The sequence below is a fragment of the Helicoverpa zea genome, chromosome 9 (genome assembly GCF_022581195.2).
Source record: "Helicoverpa zea isolate HzStark_Cry1AcR chromosome 9, ilHelZeax1.1, whole genome shotgun sequence".
NCBI lineage: Eukaryota > Metazoa > Arthropoda > Insecta > Lepidoptera > Noctuidae > Helicoverpa > Helicoverpa zea.
The window spans coordinates 1580300-1599183 of NC_061460.1; the positions used below are offsets into that span (position 1 = coordinate 1580300).

The 18884-nt window shown below is 36.9% G+C and overlaps 1 protein-coding gene across 1 annotated transcript; it reads left to right on the forward strand.

Moving 5' to 3' along the window:
- Window positions 1-4579: 4579 nt before the first annotated feature.
- LOC124633259 (cytochrome P450 9e2-like) lies at window positions 4580-16418 on the forward strand. Its single transcript, XM_047168431.1, has 10 exons — window positions 4580-4835; window positions 5908-6071; window positions 7813-7967; window positions 8282-8455; window positions 8703-8841; window positions 9160-9222; window positions 12363-12584; window positions 13793-13893; window positions 15406-15574; window positions 16210-16418. The coding sequence occupies exons 1-10, from the start codon at window positions 4642-4644 to the stop codon at window positions 16359-16361; spliced, it is 1533 nt and encodes a 510-aa protein (XP_047024387.1). The 5' UTR covers window positions 4580-4641; the 3' UTR covers window positions 16362-16418.
- The last annotated feature ends 2466 nt before the right edge of the window (window positions 16419-18884 follow it).

Below are 18884 nucleotides of genomic sequence, written 5' to 3' on the forward strand. Positions count from 1 at the left end.
ACTGACGACGTAACTTTGCAATGGCGTTGCAGTTACGATAAAAATATTTTTGCTGGTTGTTTACCGTTTTAACAATTGAGGAGCATTAAAACAACATTATTATATCAATAATCAATGAATGTTATTACGTCGTCAGTTCAATCGCGACGTGTCAGGAACGCATTCTCTGAATGGCCGAACTATAATAATGCTGTACATGAGAATAACAAACAACATTCGCAGAAATGAATGTCATACGAAACCGTACATTGTTATCCGACATTTACTCTCATTAGACTCCCAAATCCCAATTATTCAATCAGTATAACGACCCGGACGAAATAAATAACAATAAATAAATAAAATCCACCAAAAAGGTTGGTTTTAAAACTCAACATAAACAGCCAAAGATCTCGATTGTTTTTTTTTACGAATTAATCACTCGTGCCTTTGCCCGAACAAATGAATGTTTGAAATTCGAATTGACGACATAAATCGGTTTCGGGACGGAAAATATGGCGAAATGCGGTCAAAGGGAATAAAAGCCAACCGCTAGAAATGATTTCGATGATGGGTACAAAGTGTGTCATACCTAATCACATTAAATTAAGTAGGTACTTATGTAATACGTTAAAATATTGGTTAATATAATGTCGATTTACACAAATAAAAAATAAAAATACGCGAAAAGAAAACGATTTTTTCAAACAAAGTTAACAGAATAAAAATGTGCTACTATTAGAAGACCAGTGTAATAAGTACATTGCATAAATCACTGACCTGTGTTGACCATTTTTTATTTTTTTTACAAAAAAAAATAAATAATGGAATTCGTTATATGTACGACGCGACGATTAGGTATGACACACCCGATAAGGTATCAATTTGCTCGCTTCATTTCATTTTATTTATTTTTTCTGTTTATTTATACTTCTTTGTAATGAATTAGAAACAGCCTTACCTATATCAAACTAAAAGTCAACAAAATGATTAATTAACTTTCTAAATATAACTTGTTTGAATTTACAAATATAAAATAAATAAAAAATACAGAATTCGAATACAAAGTTCAGCAATTATAATATCCTACTTATATTATAAATGTGAAAGTTTGTGAGAGTGTATGGATGTATGTTTGTTATTCAATCACGCAAAACGGCTGGACCAATTTGATTCAAATTTGGTACCTATGTAGATAGGTGATACCCTGGATCAGTGGTTCCCAAACTTATTTTGTCTAATGCCCACTTTGAGAAAAAATATTTTTTTAGCGCCCCCATTTTTTAGGGTTCCGTACCCAAAGGGTAAAACGGGACCCTATTGTTTTCGCTCTTCTGTCCGTCCGTCTGTCACCAGGCGGTATCTCATGAACCGTGATAGTTAGAGAGTTGAAATTTTCACAGATGATGTATTCAGTGCCGGTTTTAACTCTACCAGCGCCCTGGGCAAGATTCCTATGGCGCCTTCCAACTGCAATTCAAATCCTTATGAAAAACAGAGACATACGTAGTTAGCGATTGCGCGAGCGAAGCGAGCGCGAATTTTTTTTGCAAAAATTATGTAAAATGTAGTCCAATCGTACATAACTTATTGCTGGTTGGTGAATGCGTGAAAAAATGGAGCGTGAAAATTTTATATTTTAGAACTCAACAGAAAAATTAATTAAAATGTAGCCCAAACGTACATAATAATTCTTTGTTGGTGTTGGCACCTATGTATTAAAATTTTAGGACTTAAAGTAGTACCGTAAATAAGAAAGTTCATATGGAAACTTTCTTATTAATAAAATGTGATAAAAAATTCAAGCGGAAAGTAAAGAAACCGCGAGTGAAGCAAGCGCGAAAATTTTTGAGTTTTGGGACATAAAAGTAGTGTTTGTTCGAGAATTTCTCGAATTAAACACAAATTAAAAGAAACCGTGACTGGATCGACAGTCAGCAGTATGTGTTTGTTTCTACGGTGCTCCAACTTTCCGAGTTTGAGCAATCTTTTAATTCATATTAGTTGGTGTTCACAAGTTGTTGTTGTTGAGAGTAAATAAAATTACAAATGACCCCCTAGGCCTCTACACAACGCCCCCATTTTTTTTCTGGGTCTCTTACCGCCCCCCTTGAGACCTGCAGCGCCCACAAGGGGGCGTTATCGCCCACTTTGGGAAAGACTGCCCTGGATTAACACATAGGCTACTTTTTATCAACACACCACGCGGGCAAAGCCGCTGGCGGAAGCTAGTCATTAATAAAAGAGTAAATTACCAAAACAACATTTAATTGTACCATATTCATCACTAAAGTTTTTAAATATGAGGCATGTTTTTTCAGTTATAATATTTACGCCAAAAGCATATAACCTAAAAGCCTACATGTTGGCTCATTAGTCCTCCGAATAACTAGTCTCTTGGCAGTTCTACTAAACAAACTGAAAATGTGTTGGTACGTTCGAATATCACTATTATTTGCCAAACGATGAACTCAATATGAGTGTTTGTCACATAAGTTTACAAGTTTTTGCTATAGGTTTTACTAGCGATAAAAGGGAATCACTACGGGAACCAAATAAATAATACTCTACAATTTGTCTACAGGGTCAAAATTTCAGAAGCAATTAAAATAATTTTCGCATTTTAAGTATAAGGATTATGCATTGAACAGGTAAATTACTAAGATAACAGTCTTTTTATCCCACTATTAAGCTCCAATTTCTAACCAAAGTCTGGTACAGAAGCTAGTACTAACACAATTTAAAAAAAATACATAAATCAATTCTTTGTAAACAGACTACATTAGCATACCCCCGTGAGCCCAAAAGACCCAACTTCATGCAAAAGGATGAACAGATTTAATAACACGACCATTTTGCTCGCTTAATGGAAAAGAGTGACAGTTTGGACCCTCACATTTATATTACAAACAAAACAAAAAGTTTTGAGAGCAAAACGAACGTATTATAATTTATGCGTGTGTGTACTGTGACGCAAAATTAATTATTACGCTTAAACGCTTTTCCTGGGATTTATATTTAGATTTTTTTAATATTTATGTGAGACAGTTCAGAGAAAAGTGGATCTCTTATTACGATTTTATGAGAGAGGCCATAAAGAAGTGTATATTTTGTAGAACGACGCATAAGTCAAGAACTAGTTTTCTTTAAAGCGGGAAATGTAAAAACTTTCTTTATCACAAGTCATCTTATAAAATGCTATAGAACTTTTAAACGTTAGTTTCATCAACCAACACTATCCCTACTAATAATAAATGCGAAAGTAACTCTGTATGTCTGTTATGCTTTGATACCAAAATTACTTACTAATTAATTGTGTGTCCTTAGTGAGCGATTTTGATGCGATTGCAAAGCGGCGCGGCGTAGCGCGATTTTCTTTGAGGTGGGCAACACGTTGCATATTTGCATATTTGCAACGTGACGTTGCATATTGCGGCATGGCGCAGTGTAGGTACATCTGTCAACTCGCTTTGGATCTCTTCACGTTCACGATTTGCCCACGCAGGACGCACTCAAGACCAAAGACCCAAGACTGATTGTCTTTCAATTTTAAGGAGCTATAAACCAACCGATTCCGATTGTCGAAACGAACCAATAAAATTATAAAACCACACTCGACTCAAAAGAAATCAGATAAGACAATATAAAACTAAATAAGTGCTTCGCCAAGGAGTATAATAAAATCGTGGAGCGCAACGCAATTCCCGAACCAATCCCGGGACACGGGACATAGTGTCTCACTAGTTTATTACTCGTATACGTTACGAGTATACGGTTATTCGTTTCTTTGCTCGTCTCACGTTATTGTGTCTATAAACTATCTCTGGATATGCCCTCGGAAACCGTCAGGTTGCGATTGCATGTTGTTTGTGATAAAAGTCCGCGATGTGTATACTGCTTTATGTTTATTTGAAATAAGAATTGTGATTTTGTGTTTTATCATGTTGGTTCCATGTTTGTTTATTTGCCTTGCGGAGAAAGTACACTGAGATTTTTTGCATCTCGTTTCTTTGTCTCTCTCTACTCGCTCAGGAATCTACATATCATTTATCTAAAATCTGCAGATAGGTAACTGTTATCTATCTATTATATTGATTTAAAAAAGTGAATGTGTTTAGTAAAATAACACTGAACTGATGATGAAAACATTGGATATCAAAGAAATCTATAAGTTTCATCAATGCCAAGTTTTATCAAAATCCATTCAATAGTTATCGCTTGAATGAGTAGCAAACATCAATACATCCGAACTTTCACATTCACAATATTAGTGTGATGTGATATTATGTCAGAACCTTGGTGCCACTAAACCGTAGTGCCCATCTCGTAAAGGGGGTCAGCTCACAAATACCTGTTCCGAATCCATGACGTGCATAATAACAGTTACATAATAACCACTTATTCGCTTAAGTCAGCATACGGCCATTACCTCAGCAACTTTCTCTCAGACAGTCAGTTTCTGGCTGTCAAACGATCGGCAGCTAAAAACGCGCGAATTCGTACAACTTTCATTGTTCCAATTTTAAACATTTATTTTTGAGTTCCAATTTTAAATATTCAAAGTCATTCCTGACTTAAAAACAAAATACAGTGCGCGTTATTTTTGAATGTGTTGAAACAGAAGATTGCATTATTTCTTCGAGAGTTTAAAAAAAAACAGTGATGTGGTGGTTACTCGTGCTTCTAGTGACGTGCCTCTTCTATTATTCCCGGAACCGTTTGAAATACTTCTCGTCTAGGGGCGTGTGTACACTGCCTCCAGTGCCGTTTTTAGGCAATTTGACAGCTGTCACTTTCGGGCGGGAAAATTTTGTGGAAGCGATCGCGGCTGGATACGACGCGTTCAAAGATCAAAGGTAGTCAAACGACAGCAAAAAGATCTGTTTCTTCTCATGGATATTATATGTTTCCTTTGACTACTTTACGTAATCTTATCTACTTAAATGGGATTTAGTAATCATTTTATCGAATCACATAACATGATTTTGTTATGGTTTCATAGGGCTTTCTAATGTAGCGTGCGTTTATTTACATAAATTAAATAAACATTTTCTCAAGTAAATATAATAGTTTAATACATAAAAAACTAATCTAAACCACGTTACTGCTTTAGAAGCAACTGTTAAGTGTGAAATCGCCAATAAAGCGCTGAGCAAGCGTGGTGATTAACGCTCATTCCTTCTCTAAGTATATGAGAAGAGGCCTCTTCCCTAAAGTGGTACCACTTTAAAGTAAAAAGGCTGATGATGACCTACTTTAGTATTATTAAACTATCTTCCTGCTCTAAATTCAAGCAAATATTTTTCTGCAGCAAACATACTTGTTGAAGTTACAACGAATTACGCGAACTTATGAGTTAATAATAGACATACAGCTATGAAATATTTAGTATGTAATAAAATACAGTGCAATAATACTTTATGAAAATGCAATATAAACAAAACATGCAAGGGCTGTTTGCGTTACGAACTTGCAGAGTTTGTTTGAACAGACGGATGGCAAAGGAATGTCTCTTATTGCGTAAAATATTAAAACAAACATGATATTATTTAGTACACTGTTTGCAATTTCATCCGACTTTTTGAAATAACAAAGCCACAATGTCAATGCTGTTTTGTCCTATTTTTATTCAACAGTCATATATTCAGCTTGCAAATGTGTTTACGCCTACGCAAAGTATTATTTTTAATAACGCTATATATTTTTATCTCAGAGTTGCAGCGAATTAAATAAGAATGCACTCCATAGAATGCACTATTGCAATATTTTTAAATTATATCGTGCGTGTGCTTCAAAAATACCTGACCTAATGCAGAAGCACTGATGTTCACTCACCTTAATCAGAGCAAAATATATATTAGCTATACATAGCCATGCTCTCACAAAAGTTTTTAACTTCCATAACAATAGAAAATAAACCATTTTCAGATACTTCGGGCTGTATCAATACCTGGTACCCACCCTCATACCTCGGGACCCGGAACTCATTCGTCAGATCATGGTGCGCGACTTCAACTCTTTCGCCGATAGAGGCGTCCACATCGATGCTGACTGCGACCCGCTGTTTGGAAGAAACCTTATTATGTTGACTGGTATGTAACCTTAATATAAGCATCATCATCATCTTCCTACCCTTATCCCAATTTTAAGGGGTCGGCGCAGCATGTTTTCTCCTTCCATACTCTTCTATCTGCCGTCATCTCACAAGTAACACCTATGGGAACTTTAATTTTCATTCGTTTTATTTTGACTTGAACGTTGTGGTGGCCTACTGGTCAAAACAACTTGAAACATCTTTCAGAAACCTGTGCTGGGAAAGACTGACGCTGAAGTACCTACTAAACTTATATGTAGTTAGAACCCTACGATCTTTTGTTTCTTTTTTCCGATTTTTCGAGGAGGCAATAAATATTTGATGTATTTTATTTAGGAATTATAGTACATATTTACATGATGTAAAAATAAACTTATAACTTAAAAATATACTTACTTCCGTCTCTTAGAAGACACGGGCCCGTCTCGGCGGAGCGCGTTGTTACCTAACCTAACCTAACCCACAGCGGGAGGAATCATTTGATGATTTATCATAAAAAAGTCGACAATAACTTAAACTTTTTTTAAGAATTAGTCAGTGGTAAGTTGGTTATACCATATTTATTACTTTGGCTAACTTTGACCAGCTATTATGAATAATATCCAGATAAAGTGATTAATTTATCACATTGTCAAGTGAATTTGGGTATTATGTACAATGACCAGTGGTTATGTATAATATTTAGTTAATCACTTTGGCTGTAACATATATACAACTAAAAACAATTATAAAATGGCATCAAAAAACTCCTCGTCGCTGCCCACCGGGAGTGTACCCGAGAGGCTGGCAGCATTGCCACGTTGGATGGCAATGCTTAATTTTTTACTAAAATAAAAACCAGCCTTTGGGTCACTTGAAATGCCAGATCTTTAAAAAGCAGATGAGCACTTCGACCCCACGGCCCGAGGGTTTCAACCCCAAACGGCTCAAAGGTATAGTTACTAACCAGGTGCTATATTTGCGCCGTTTGAGGTTCAACGTTTGAGGTTTGAGGTTCAGGTGAAATTCAACGTTGATCTAAAAGGAAAATGTGGGATTTATGAAAATCTGTCGCGTCACTTCCTCTAACCATACAACAGTTGATTTTCTATGGAAAAATAAAGTTCTACATTCGATGTTCAAAATACCATTGACAGAAAAACAGTAGCGCATCCTCCTTGAAAGTTGTTCAAACACATCAGTAGACATTATCCCGCTCGCTATAAGAGGCAAGTCTCCGACCTAGTTAGAAAATTAACCGTTACACCGCTCGCATGACTTCCAGCGAGTTGACTTTATGCTAAGATAAGAGCAAAGAGTTTGTATACAGTTTAACAAGTTATGGAAGCTAGTTACTCGCTGCTTAGATTTTGTAAGGTTTGTGTTTTGAAATGTTGCTTAGGGTATAGCGACGTGATAGCAAAATAAATTGAACATTGAATATTTACGCTGATAAATAAGCATTTTTTGAATGTCAAATGAACTCAAGCAGCCCTCATAACATCCTTCGTTGACCACATCCTTAGTAGTTTTGTTAGAAATAAGTGTTACTTTTCTGCAGTCAAAAGCTCATAACTATGCCAGCCCACTGGACTGTAGGTTAATAAATCGAGCGTTAAATAATGAAGACCTATAGGTACCTTGTATCGCAAAATTTGAGAGCAATAGTTTTAAAAATAATAAGAAAACTGCACATTCATTCAGTAACAATATCTGATCTGTTGACACGAAAAGTCTTATCCACCATTTTATTTCAACAGGATCAAAATGGCGGTCTATGCGCGCGTCGCTATCTCCCGCGTTTTCTGGCGCGCGCTGTCGCAGCATGGCGCCGCTGATGGCGGAGAGCGCATGCGCGGTCATCGCTTACCTGCGTGAGAAGATATCTGGAGAAGAAGCTATGGACATTAATAAAGTGCGTTTGTGCTTGCTATTATGAACCTTATAGTTTACAGTTTAAAGTATGGAATTGCATGTCAGTCTATGTCCAACATGCTATCAATATTGAAACGTAGTTCTTACTTAACTATAATTTTGCAACTAGTGGTTTCTCCCGCTGTTCAACTGCTGTCCAAAGGTATAGGTAGACATAGGATACTTCTGCGACCACATAAAAAGAGTAAATGTTCTCCAGGAATTCCTCGCTATTCCTAATGTCATGAATCCAAATTCATTAGGTAAGATGTAAGAAACTCCGTTCTTTAGTATGAATAACGGTTCCTCTTTTAGATAACAATGTCCTACGTGAATGACGTGATAGCCTCGTGCGCATTCGGCTTCGCAGTGGATTCCCTGAAGGACCCTGACAACTGCATCTTCAGGTTAGGGAAGAAAGCAGTCGTTCAGGACACCAATCAAGTCATGAAGTTCTTTGGATATGAGAATATGAAGACTATCATGAAGGTATGTATTATTCGAAGAAGATTAAAGAAAGGCATGTAATATTTTGCCATGTCAATCTTGACATAATAAATCCCAAGGAAACATAAAATAATATTTTTCTCCTCACTATATCTACGGTTTAACTTTTTATTTCATTAACACGAAATCGATCTGTATATAATGTTGTTGCCCACATTCTCGGTCGTGTCCTCCTTGGAAAAAAATATCACCATTTCCAAAAATATTTATTATTTTGTTTGTGTTACAGTTTCTACAAGTAAAAATAATTCCCACACAAGACGCTGAGCAGTTCTCCCAACTCTTCAAATCAGCTTTGAAGGCTCGTCGAGAGAACCTCGTGAAGCCCAGACCTGACTTCATACAGATCTTAGTCGACGCTGCCCAAGGTCTGTACCTCTTCTATCTTCTATGCTCCTAGTACTTTCGTTGGAGCTCACTAGGAGTGGGTGCCCCTCCCACTTCTAATAATCGGTGACCGATTTATTGTAGGACAAATAGAACACGCTGATAGCAATAATGCAAAAGTCGGTAAGAAAATACTAGTCAGAATAAAAAATCGGCCCGGTTATCTGTGTATCCAACAAAAAGGCTGATGTGGAGCAGCGTAAAACCAGCTTATTACAACTAAATATTATTTTGGTCTCATATATTTCATGAACTTTTCTTTTAAGTGGTAAATTCTCAAAAATAAATAATATTCGCAGGAAAACCCAAGGCAGACAGCGAGGGCGACGCGAACAACAACGAATACCTAAAGTCTACTGAGAGTAAGATTAATTTTAATTTGTTTACTCTTCATTATTATATTGTAAAGGTCTGAACAGTAGATCAAGAATTTATATTAACTCATTATGGACCATTTTCGAACTCGCGGTTACCGTAGAAGTTTTATCCAACTTTATGTTTTACCATCTATTTACTGCCGTTCCACCCGCATCTTGGGGAAGTACCTATTTACCGCACACGGATAAAATATACCTATTACCATTTCTCAGGCTCTATACTATGTGTGCCACTTATTTAGATCGATTCAGTTTTTACGTGATAGCCGGACAGACAGAGTTACTCTCGCATTCATAAAATTAGTAAGAATATTACTATCTGATAATTGAAAAATATTAAAAACTTACTTAATTAGAATATTATTAAAACTTAAAGTAGCGAGTAATTGATCAACGAGCCGAGAATTGAGGCCAATCATGCGCAATCAATTGGAAAGGCTTATAGTAATGGACTACACTTTTAAATAAATTGAAGATGATGATTTTAAAGCATGAATGTAGATGGATATACATACATAGAGGAAGAGGACGACTAAGAGTGTGAAAGACGATGTAGCTGCAAGGAGTGTTAGATATCGGCGGCGACCTCTCGCGTCCGGCCCTGGTTCAGGCCATGGTCCGGGGCGAGAGGGAATGGGATGCCGTCGCCTCCTTCTGCGAAGCGGTCATGCTCGAGAAGGAGGAGGCGGAACGCCAGAGAGTTCGCACCTCTCATCCCGGCCGCCGCGCTGGACCAGGTAGGCGCCGGGTGTCGCGAGATGACTCCCGGCCACCGTAGGCGTGGGTCTGTGGGCGGTGAGTTCGGGTGGCTCATCGTCCCTCTGTCTGCTTAGACGACAGACCCGTGTCGACGGCGCGCGTTGTTCTACGCGCTCCTCAAAGAGATGTCAGCAACCCTAGCGGGGCCCAGCAGGGCCAAGGCCTGCCGGGGCTGCGGGTTGTTCGAAAGAGATACCGCGGCCCAGGTACATAAAAGGCCTATAACGGAACACGACGGTTTTTAGTCAGTAAGAGTCTGACACTCCCTCACCGCTGCTAACCTACAGCGTGAGGGGCTAACCTAAAAAAAAAAAAAAAAAAAGAGTGTTAGGTATTTGTGAGATGACGTCAGGTAGGAAGCAATGGATGAAAAAGAAATGATAGTCAAATTGAGCACCCCATTCCTGCATGTCTACTTTAAACTACTGAATTGCACGAATTAGTAGTAGGTAAAAATATTATAGTAGTAAATCAAACCTTAATTTACACGAACATAAAAAAGCCCTTTATTGAAAACGGCAGAAACTTCAATCACATACCCACGAACTTGTTCCACCGTTTCGCCGGAACACAACAACCGCTGACTTTGATTGACGAGACGTACGCCAAATTTAATTATGACGTGTTCTGAGCGTGACGTCACAATTGTTCCCGGATTACCCCATTCCTTGGAACGGGAACCTATTTGTTTTGTGAATCGAGATTACCTACTCTCTGCTGCATGCCTAGTAATTTGTTCGCGTCGCTTCATGTAAACAAACGTACATATGAACGAGTACGTATGTATCTACACATGTTTTGAAGAGAGATGGATTCTTGGTTCCTTTTACAATTTTCTGTGTTCCAGTGTTCGACTTTAAGAGATTTTTTTATACATATAACGCCACCCAGACTTTTGAATCTTAAATTCATTTGATTGATGTAAAATATGTGTTAAAAAGAGATAGCGACTTCGGTCTTGTTAAGCATGACGGCCGTTTCTGTCAACAGTCTCTCTTTCAGCTATTTATTTAGTTATCATTTTGTTACTTCTCATTTCTATAAACTTGTGTGTACGTTTGGCAAATTCCTTTTGATATTTGTTACTAGCCAGAATAAATTATTATTTTTCCTCATTTCAATATTTTATCACTTCACAATATTCACGTGTTCACTAAATGGATCTTCTGAAACGTTTTTCCTAGTAATTTGCACGTGTCATTATAATTGGGGCAGGTTGACAGGGCATGAAACACAGCCTTATTTTTTGCTACAGTAAATTCTTAGCTTTTAGATTCTGAAAATCAACGTTAATTGTAACGGAAACTAAGTTGTTTAGTAAAAATAAGGATGTTTACGTTAGTACTGGTTTAAGATATTTCCAATTATGTACCTTTATGGTCTTATTACAAAAAGTTCGTCCATTGTTTTGGAAAATTATATTTTTTTACTTAAACACGTGACTAACGTCTGTTTAACTTTTTTGTAGTAATACCATTAATGTCTTTGGTGCTTACGGCGTTTCTATCGAAAAATATGTAGGTACACAACCCTAGTTTCGCCAATAGTGTTAGACACGAGTCTACAAGATAGCCTACTGATAGATGGAAACTATTCTAGTTGGACATAGAATTCAAAATAGTTGTCCAAAACCGTGTGTCAACTAAACGGTATTGCGTCTAACTTTGTACACAGCTGCGGTGCCACATGAAATTGTTAGCAAATATTCCTAGCATGCACTTGTAGAGTAAACTTTAAAGTTTAAAGGATGAGATATGGAGCATACCCGTAATAGCAACTGTATGCTTTAAAATAGCACGTCGAGAAATAATATGTTTCTGCTTTTGAGTAACTACGCGGTTGGTTTATTTCAAAATGTAACGTGCTTTTTTGATGTTGTAAAATAATTGAGATAGCTCGGTGTCTTTGGTCGTAAATGTAACTTAAAATAATGTTTTTGGTACTGCGTCTATAAATAACTCAGATTTACCTTTGCATAATAGTGGCAGTAGGTACTTTGTTCTTCATTGTTGCAGAAATGGAGATAAATGGCTGGATGGCATAATGCTTTATATAGACATCGTTAGTGGATGATATCATATGCTTTCCACCAAAATTACATTCTGAAAAGTATTGAATGGATGTCCTACAACTTCTGTAAAATCGAGAATTATGAAGAACTTGCTATTAGTCGTGGTTTCACCCGCGTCCTGTTCGAACTCCTTCCCGCACTCTTACAAAATATAGTCTACGTTACTAGAGGATTGCCTATCAGTGAAAAAAATTTCGAGTTGGTTCAGGAGTTTCGGAGCCTTTAAAGTACAAACAAACAAATAAAATATTAGTATTTAGATAATTTATATAAGTCCCTCGTAATTTATTTCCAGAATTCACAGACGATGACCTAGTAGCTCAAGCAGTACTGTTCTACGTAGCTGGATACGATACCACTGCTAACCTGATCTACTACTTCTTGTACGAGATGGCCATCAACCCCAGGGTACAGGAGAAACTCCATGAAGAACTAGATGGATTGCCTCCTGATGAAGACATTGAGGATCTCTATGAAGCTGTTCAAGGGCTGGAGTATTTGGATATGTGTGTTAATGGTCAGTTGTTAAACAATTCAAACATTTGGATACAGAATACATAGGAAGAACGCTACACGGTATTACTTGTCCTTTCTAAATCTTCGTTTATACTATCAAAGTAGAGCAAATACTTAGTGATGTAGATGTTATGGACCAAGTGATAAATTGGGCAGTATACATAATGCCCGGTCATTATGAATAATGCCCAATATGAGAGTGCAATTTGATAATAATTATTCAAGCAATCAAATTGACCGGGCACTATACATATTGCCCGTGACCTTTTGGGCAAAGTAATACAAACATCTTTAATTTCATTTATTTTATTGTTATTGACATTTAACTTAAAATAAACTAAATATAACACATCCCATATCAATTGACAGAGCATAGAAGTAAGCATGCAACATGCAGCAAGCATGGCTTCTGTCACGGCTCCGGCGCTGCGGGGCTCCGGCGGTCCCATGCGAGCTTATCGTCGCAGATGGTTTTCACGCTCACCACCGCAGCTTCGGCTTCAGCCGCGTCGGCGAGCGTTAAAACTACCTGCGCCTCGGCTCGCAGGCCGCCTCGCCCCTCCGCGCCTACGCGGTTTTGAATTGCACTCTAGGGGTAGGGCAGACAAGACTACGTGGAGTCGGTTTTGCAGCGATTCGCTTTCGTCACTAAGTTCAGTTTTTAATACAATGTTTTGAATCCAAATTAAATTCTACCATAAAAAAAACGAGCCAAGAAAAATGAGATCAAGAAAAACGAGGCCGAGTTAGTAAATTAGATGACAATTGTCCAATTAATAATTTTGTGGCTAGATAATTCCCATTAAAATAGAACATATAATTTAAAACAATAATCGTTTAATATGTAGCAAGTAACAGGATTTATTTATTAGAACAACTGCCACCCTCGCACCGCATAAAATATAGCTTTATTATCAAATTGCCCAACTATCATGTAGCAATATAATAATGCCCGTACAATGTGATAAATAATGAAGTTAAGATAGTTATTAATCACTTGGCTCGATAAAGCTAGACATTATTCATAATGCTCGGGCATTATAAATAATGCCCGAATTAATCACATGGTCCATAACATAGATATGTGGAATTACGACCGAAATCATTATGCCATATAAATTAGCAATATCTTTAACGACCTTGAGAACAAAGAAAGAGGCCTTTTGTCGATATGTACCTACTAATATTTTTTATAATTCTTCCTTTCAGAGGTTTTAAGACTTTGGCCTCTTGTTGGATCTGCGGACAGGCGCTCCGTCGCTACATACGACTTCGGTCCTACATACCCTGGCAGTAAGGATCGACTCATCGTAAGTATATTAGTATATTGTATGAAAAATACGCTCCAGTCATATTTTCTTTGACCTTTTCTATCTACATTTCTAAAGCTTTAATATTTTAAAATGTTCATATTTTTAGTAAAAAAATCTTTACTATTTTTGCGTAGAAAATTACCAAACTACCAAAAAGCATTTTCTAGTTTATCACCACGCACTTAAGCACTTAATTTTCGGTGGCCGCCTCCAAAATGACATAGTACAATCCCAGCGAATATTTTTGAAAGTAATAACTTCATTGGCGCGTGGTAATAGGTAATTTAGCATCGTAATAGCACCATTGCCCTAGAGGATTCCTTTATTCTGTGTTAATAGATCGTTTACGACATAATAGGAGGCGGTTCTTGAAGAATTCTGTTTATATTTTTAACCGACTTCAAAAAAGGAGGTTCTCAATTCGACCGTATTTTTTTTTTTTTTTTTTTTTGTATGTTTGTTACGCGATTACTCCGCCAGTTATTAATCGATTTTGATGATTCTTTTTTTGTTTGATAGGATATACTCCCGAGGTGGTCCCATAGTCATCAGGTCAGGATCTGATGATGGAAACCCTGAGAAATCGAGGGCAACCTTCGAAAGTTGTAGGCATACATAGGGTAAAAACTTGACACTCAGGTGTACGCCTAAAAGCACTATTCAACTGTGAAGATTTGGAGCTGACCTGATGATGGAGACCAGAGAGGGTCGAGGGAACTCGACAACTGAATATGTAAACTACCTCGTGTTTGGGCTTAAATTATTTGTATTGACAAGACCTTTGCAACAGTGAAGGTTTGGAGCTGACCTGATGATGGAGACCAGAGAAAGTAAGTCGAGGGAACTCGACAACTGAATATGTAAAATACCTCGTATTTGGACTTATATTCTTTGTATTGATGAGAACTTCTCACTTGTATGGATAGTGACAACTATTCGTATCACTGAAAAGCTTTAAATAAAAAACTTTTTTACAAAAAAATTAAACCGACTTCCCAAAACACTAAAAAGCAAAAAAAAACTATTTTTAGGTGCATCGGCCTAGAAGTCGGTGGCAAAATTAACTTAGTAACATCCATTAGACACCGACTTCTAGGCCGATGCACCTAAAAATAGTTTTTTTTTGCTTTTTAGTGTTTTGGGAAGTCGGTTTAATTTTTTTTTTGGCAGTTTAGTTTGGTCTTGTTGAATTTCAATTTTGAGTTTTTGTCCAAATTCAATTTGAGGTTTTGACTTCTGTGGATTTTCTTTTGCTTTCAATAGTGTGAAGCTCAATAAGTGATTTTCCACAATAACTTAAGTAATATAACTAGTTGTGCCCGTGACTTCGTACGCGTGGGCGATGTAGAATTATTGTCGGGATCGCACATGGCAAAAGCTTGACCTCTGTTTATTTTGTTTGACATTTATACATACTTCAAGTTCACATACAAATTCTCTTACCTTCAAACTTGAAACGAACTCAATGATTCTCTCAAAAACACCAGCAATTGACACATTGATTTCCAGGCTCCAGCAGGCATCCACGTGTGGCTGCCAATATACTCGATCCACCGCGACGAAACCTACTGGCCGAAGCCCCACGATTGCATCCCTGAACGTTTCTCAAAGGACAGGAAAGCCGACATAGTTCCTTATACCTACATGCCTTTTGGAAACGGACCTCGCCATTGCATTGGTATGGAACAAGGAGAACAAAATGACTAGCGGAGATGTCATAACGCAAACTTTCATAAGAAAGTAGCGCGCCAAAATGCAGGTGTTCGGGGGACGGAAGCCGCCCATTATTTACAAAATAAAATCACCAATCAATCAAGACCAATCTTTTACAGATTGATGACAGGGAACCCGAACGCCTCGTTAGTTCTAGTAACAGATCACACCTATCATACACATCATAAACGAAGGCGCTTGACCTACTTTCCTTATCGCATCTCCGCTATTTTTCCTTACTCCGTAATATGAAACTAACTCGCCTTTGAAGGCCTTTGATTTGCTTTGAAATGGATTGAAATAGCCCATTGTGGTAGGATTTTGATTGAGGTTGTTGTTTTGATATTTGAAGTATGACAGTTGTCTGTCGAGATTACATGGTTGCAAGAATTACAATGGTTTCACTCTAGCGGATTTTGTCGCGTGTATATGCTGGAATTTTCTATGCGCAACACATTCCGTGCAAGTAGGTACCGCTTGGATAAATTCACTAAAATCACTTTGTTTGAAAGAATGAATGCCAGATCAGATGCATGCAGTAGGTATACAGAACACGTTTAATTCAATTGGATACTCAAATACTCGTGTCTCTATCCATAGGGTCCCGGTTCGCAGTATTAGCAGCAAAGGTGTTCCTGGTAAAGTTTCTCAGAAGTTACAAAACAAGAGCCGATCGGGCGAGCCCACATCTCTCTCCGAGAGCATTCATACTGAGACCCAGGGATGGCTACCAACTATATGTTACTCCATGATAAAATTGTTATTTAATAAATTGTTTTATAGGCTTAATAAAGTTTTTTTACTCTTAATACTTTTATTTATTACTGTTGCCCAATAAACAGGTTAAATGTAATATCGAAAATGTTGGCGCCCAACGTGGGACTGATATCGGCTTACATTGATTAAGTGGAAATTCCGTTTTGTTCCTATGTATTCGTTACACGTATTGTGATTATTACAGTTTCAATTCTATTATCACCTATGAAACCGGTCATTTATCCAAAATTCGAGGAATTTTAAACCAATATCGCAATTTATAAAATAGTTCTGTTAATCCAAATAATAGTATTCACGTAGGATTATTACAGATTGATTAAAAATTAATTCCAACGTCACCCTTTGAAGCACTACCCATACAATTAGACATTTCATAATAATCGGAAACAACGAATAATTCCCAGCATTGAGAATTCAACAGCTTTCTGATTCAAAATACAATCCAATGCATTACTTGGTGTTTTGAACACGACAACCCAAATAATTTATGTTTTGTAATATAATTGAATTTCGTACAAATGGCATCTAACATAACAAATGTTGGTTTTGAAACGCAAACAATGAAATTCGTAACTGAAAATCATTTTCATATAGCTATTGTGCAGCTTACAATGAAATGTCGAGAGCTATTCACCCAAAATATGTAGGTATTGTAAAGGATTCTATTTTTAGCGCCTGTAAAGAAAAATATTGTGAAGAACAAACTTTTCAATTTTTGTAAAGGACCTGTAGAATTTTTTAAAGTAATCTCAAGTGAATTATGAGAATAAGAACGCGGAGTATAAATTCTAAACATTATTTATAACGCTTGTAATGTTTGCCCCAGTGGGTAATGAACCAACTTCTCGAGTAGGATGTGTATGGGTTCGATTACAGGCAATGCAACTTTCTTTTTTGTATGTAATTACTTAGTATATCCTGGCTGTCAATCGAATAATACTCGTACCTACTCAGCTGCATCTGGTTAGACTGGACCGACCCTAACATACTTGGGAAAATGCTAGAAAGATGATGATTACTACCCATGAACGAAATTAGTTTGGTTCATTCAATAGCAATTCAAAAATTAATAGATTTCATTTTTACTAGAGTAAACCAGTAAATAGCAAATACCGAAGCGGTCCAGTATACCTATATCTATTAACTTACACTACAATTAGAGATAATATAAATAAATAAAGTGGGCAAATAAAAAATAATAACAAAAAACCATTACCGATTGTTTACGGACCCCCACACTCATTCGCGGTGCAACGAAGTATGAAACAGAGACAATAGAGTCGCGTCAAGCCCAGAGGCAGAACTCGCCTGTTACTGTACACAGCAATGGCACAGACAATGCGTTCATTATTCCATTTAAATAATGAGCCTAGTGCCGTTATAAATGACTGGCGTAATATGAGAAATTAATGCTTATTTTTTTAAGTTTAGATTTGTAACAATTAGGTGAGATATCAGCATTTTTTTAATGTAACCTTTTTAATAACGATTTTTGAAAACAAGGTGAAACGGTGATGTGTTAAGGTCTTCATGCTAATATTTAGTTCAGTGTCGAAAAGATAGAGGCCTTATATTTCCTGATAAAGAGCTGATACTTAATAGGTAATTAGATATTCCATCTAAATCCAAATATCACGTTAGCATAATTATAAATCTTAGCAGGTTACCTATCTACATCGTACCTATAGGCTTTTCAGACAGCATTTATAATGTCCCCTTTATTTTATTTACTAGTATATTATGTTTCAATGTCACAAAGACCTGGTACACAGGTAGGTATTATGTACTATAATGACAATAATAACCCTAAAGTGCCAAGTAGACACTGGCAAAAACTCTTGAAGGTCTCTTTTTCGGGCTTCTAACATAATTCAAGTCTCTAAACTAACTGTAACTTTTTAAGTACTTAAATGTGCCTAGGGACTTTGTCAATTTCGTTTGGGAACTTGAGTAAAAAATTCTTTCTATAACATACGAAACAAAATTGAGAGTACCTTAGTATACCTAGGTTCTAACTTAAGCAGCCACTAAATATGTATGAACGTCAATTTGATATAGGTCCTTATTATTCTTTAATGGGGAAGAAAACTGTTGCTGTTTTTGTATTTGTCTCTTTTATTTCATTCTCTCGGGATGATAGTAAAATTATGAGGAAAAACTAGTAATAAGTGACTATAGTATCGATTTCTTTTGTTGTACTTGTACCTAAGCATCTGAAAATCACATACCTCTGCATAACTCATCAAAAAAAAATCCTCATAGGCGCTCAATTACGTAATCCCTACATACCTATCTTCACAAGTGACGGATCGAGGTGCAGCGTCGAATTGAGATTGCAAGTCTAGTGTACTATGAAATTCAGTCGAAAGCCGTTATGGCGGCGTATCACGAGCCGCGAACGCTATCCAGTTTTTAATTAACTGTCAATCTTTATATTTCGTGATGATTGCATGTCAGGATCACGGGTTTCGAGATAAAAATAAAAAATACAGCTTCAA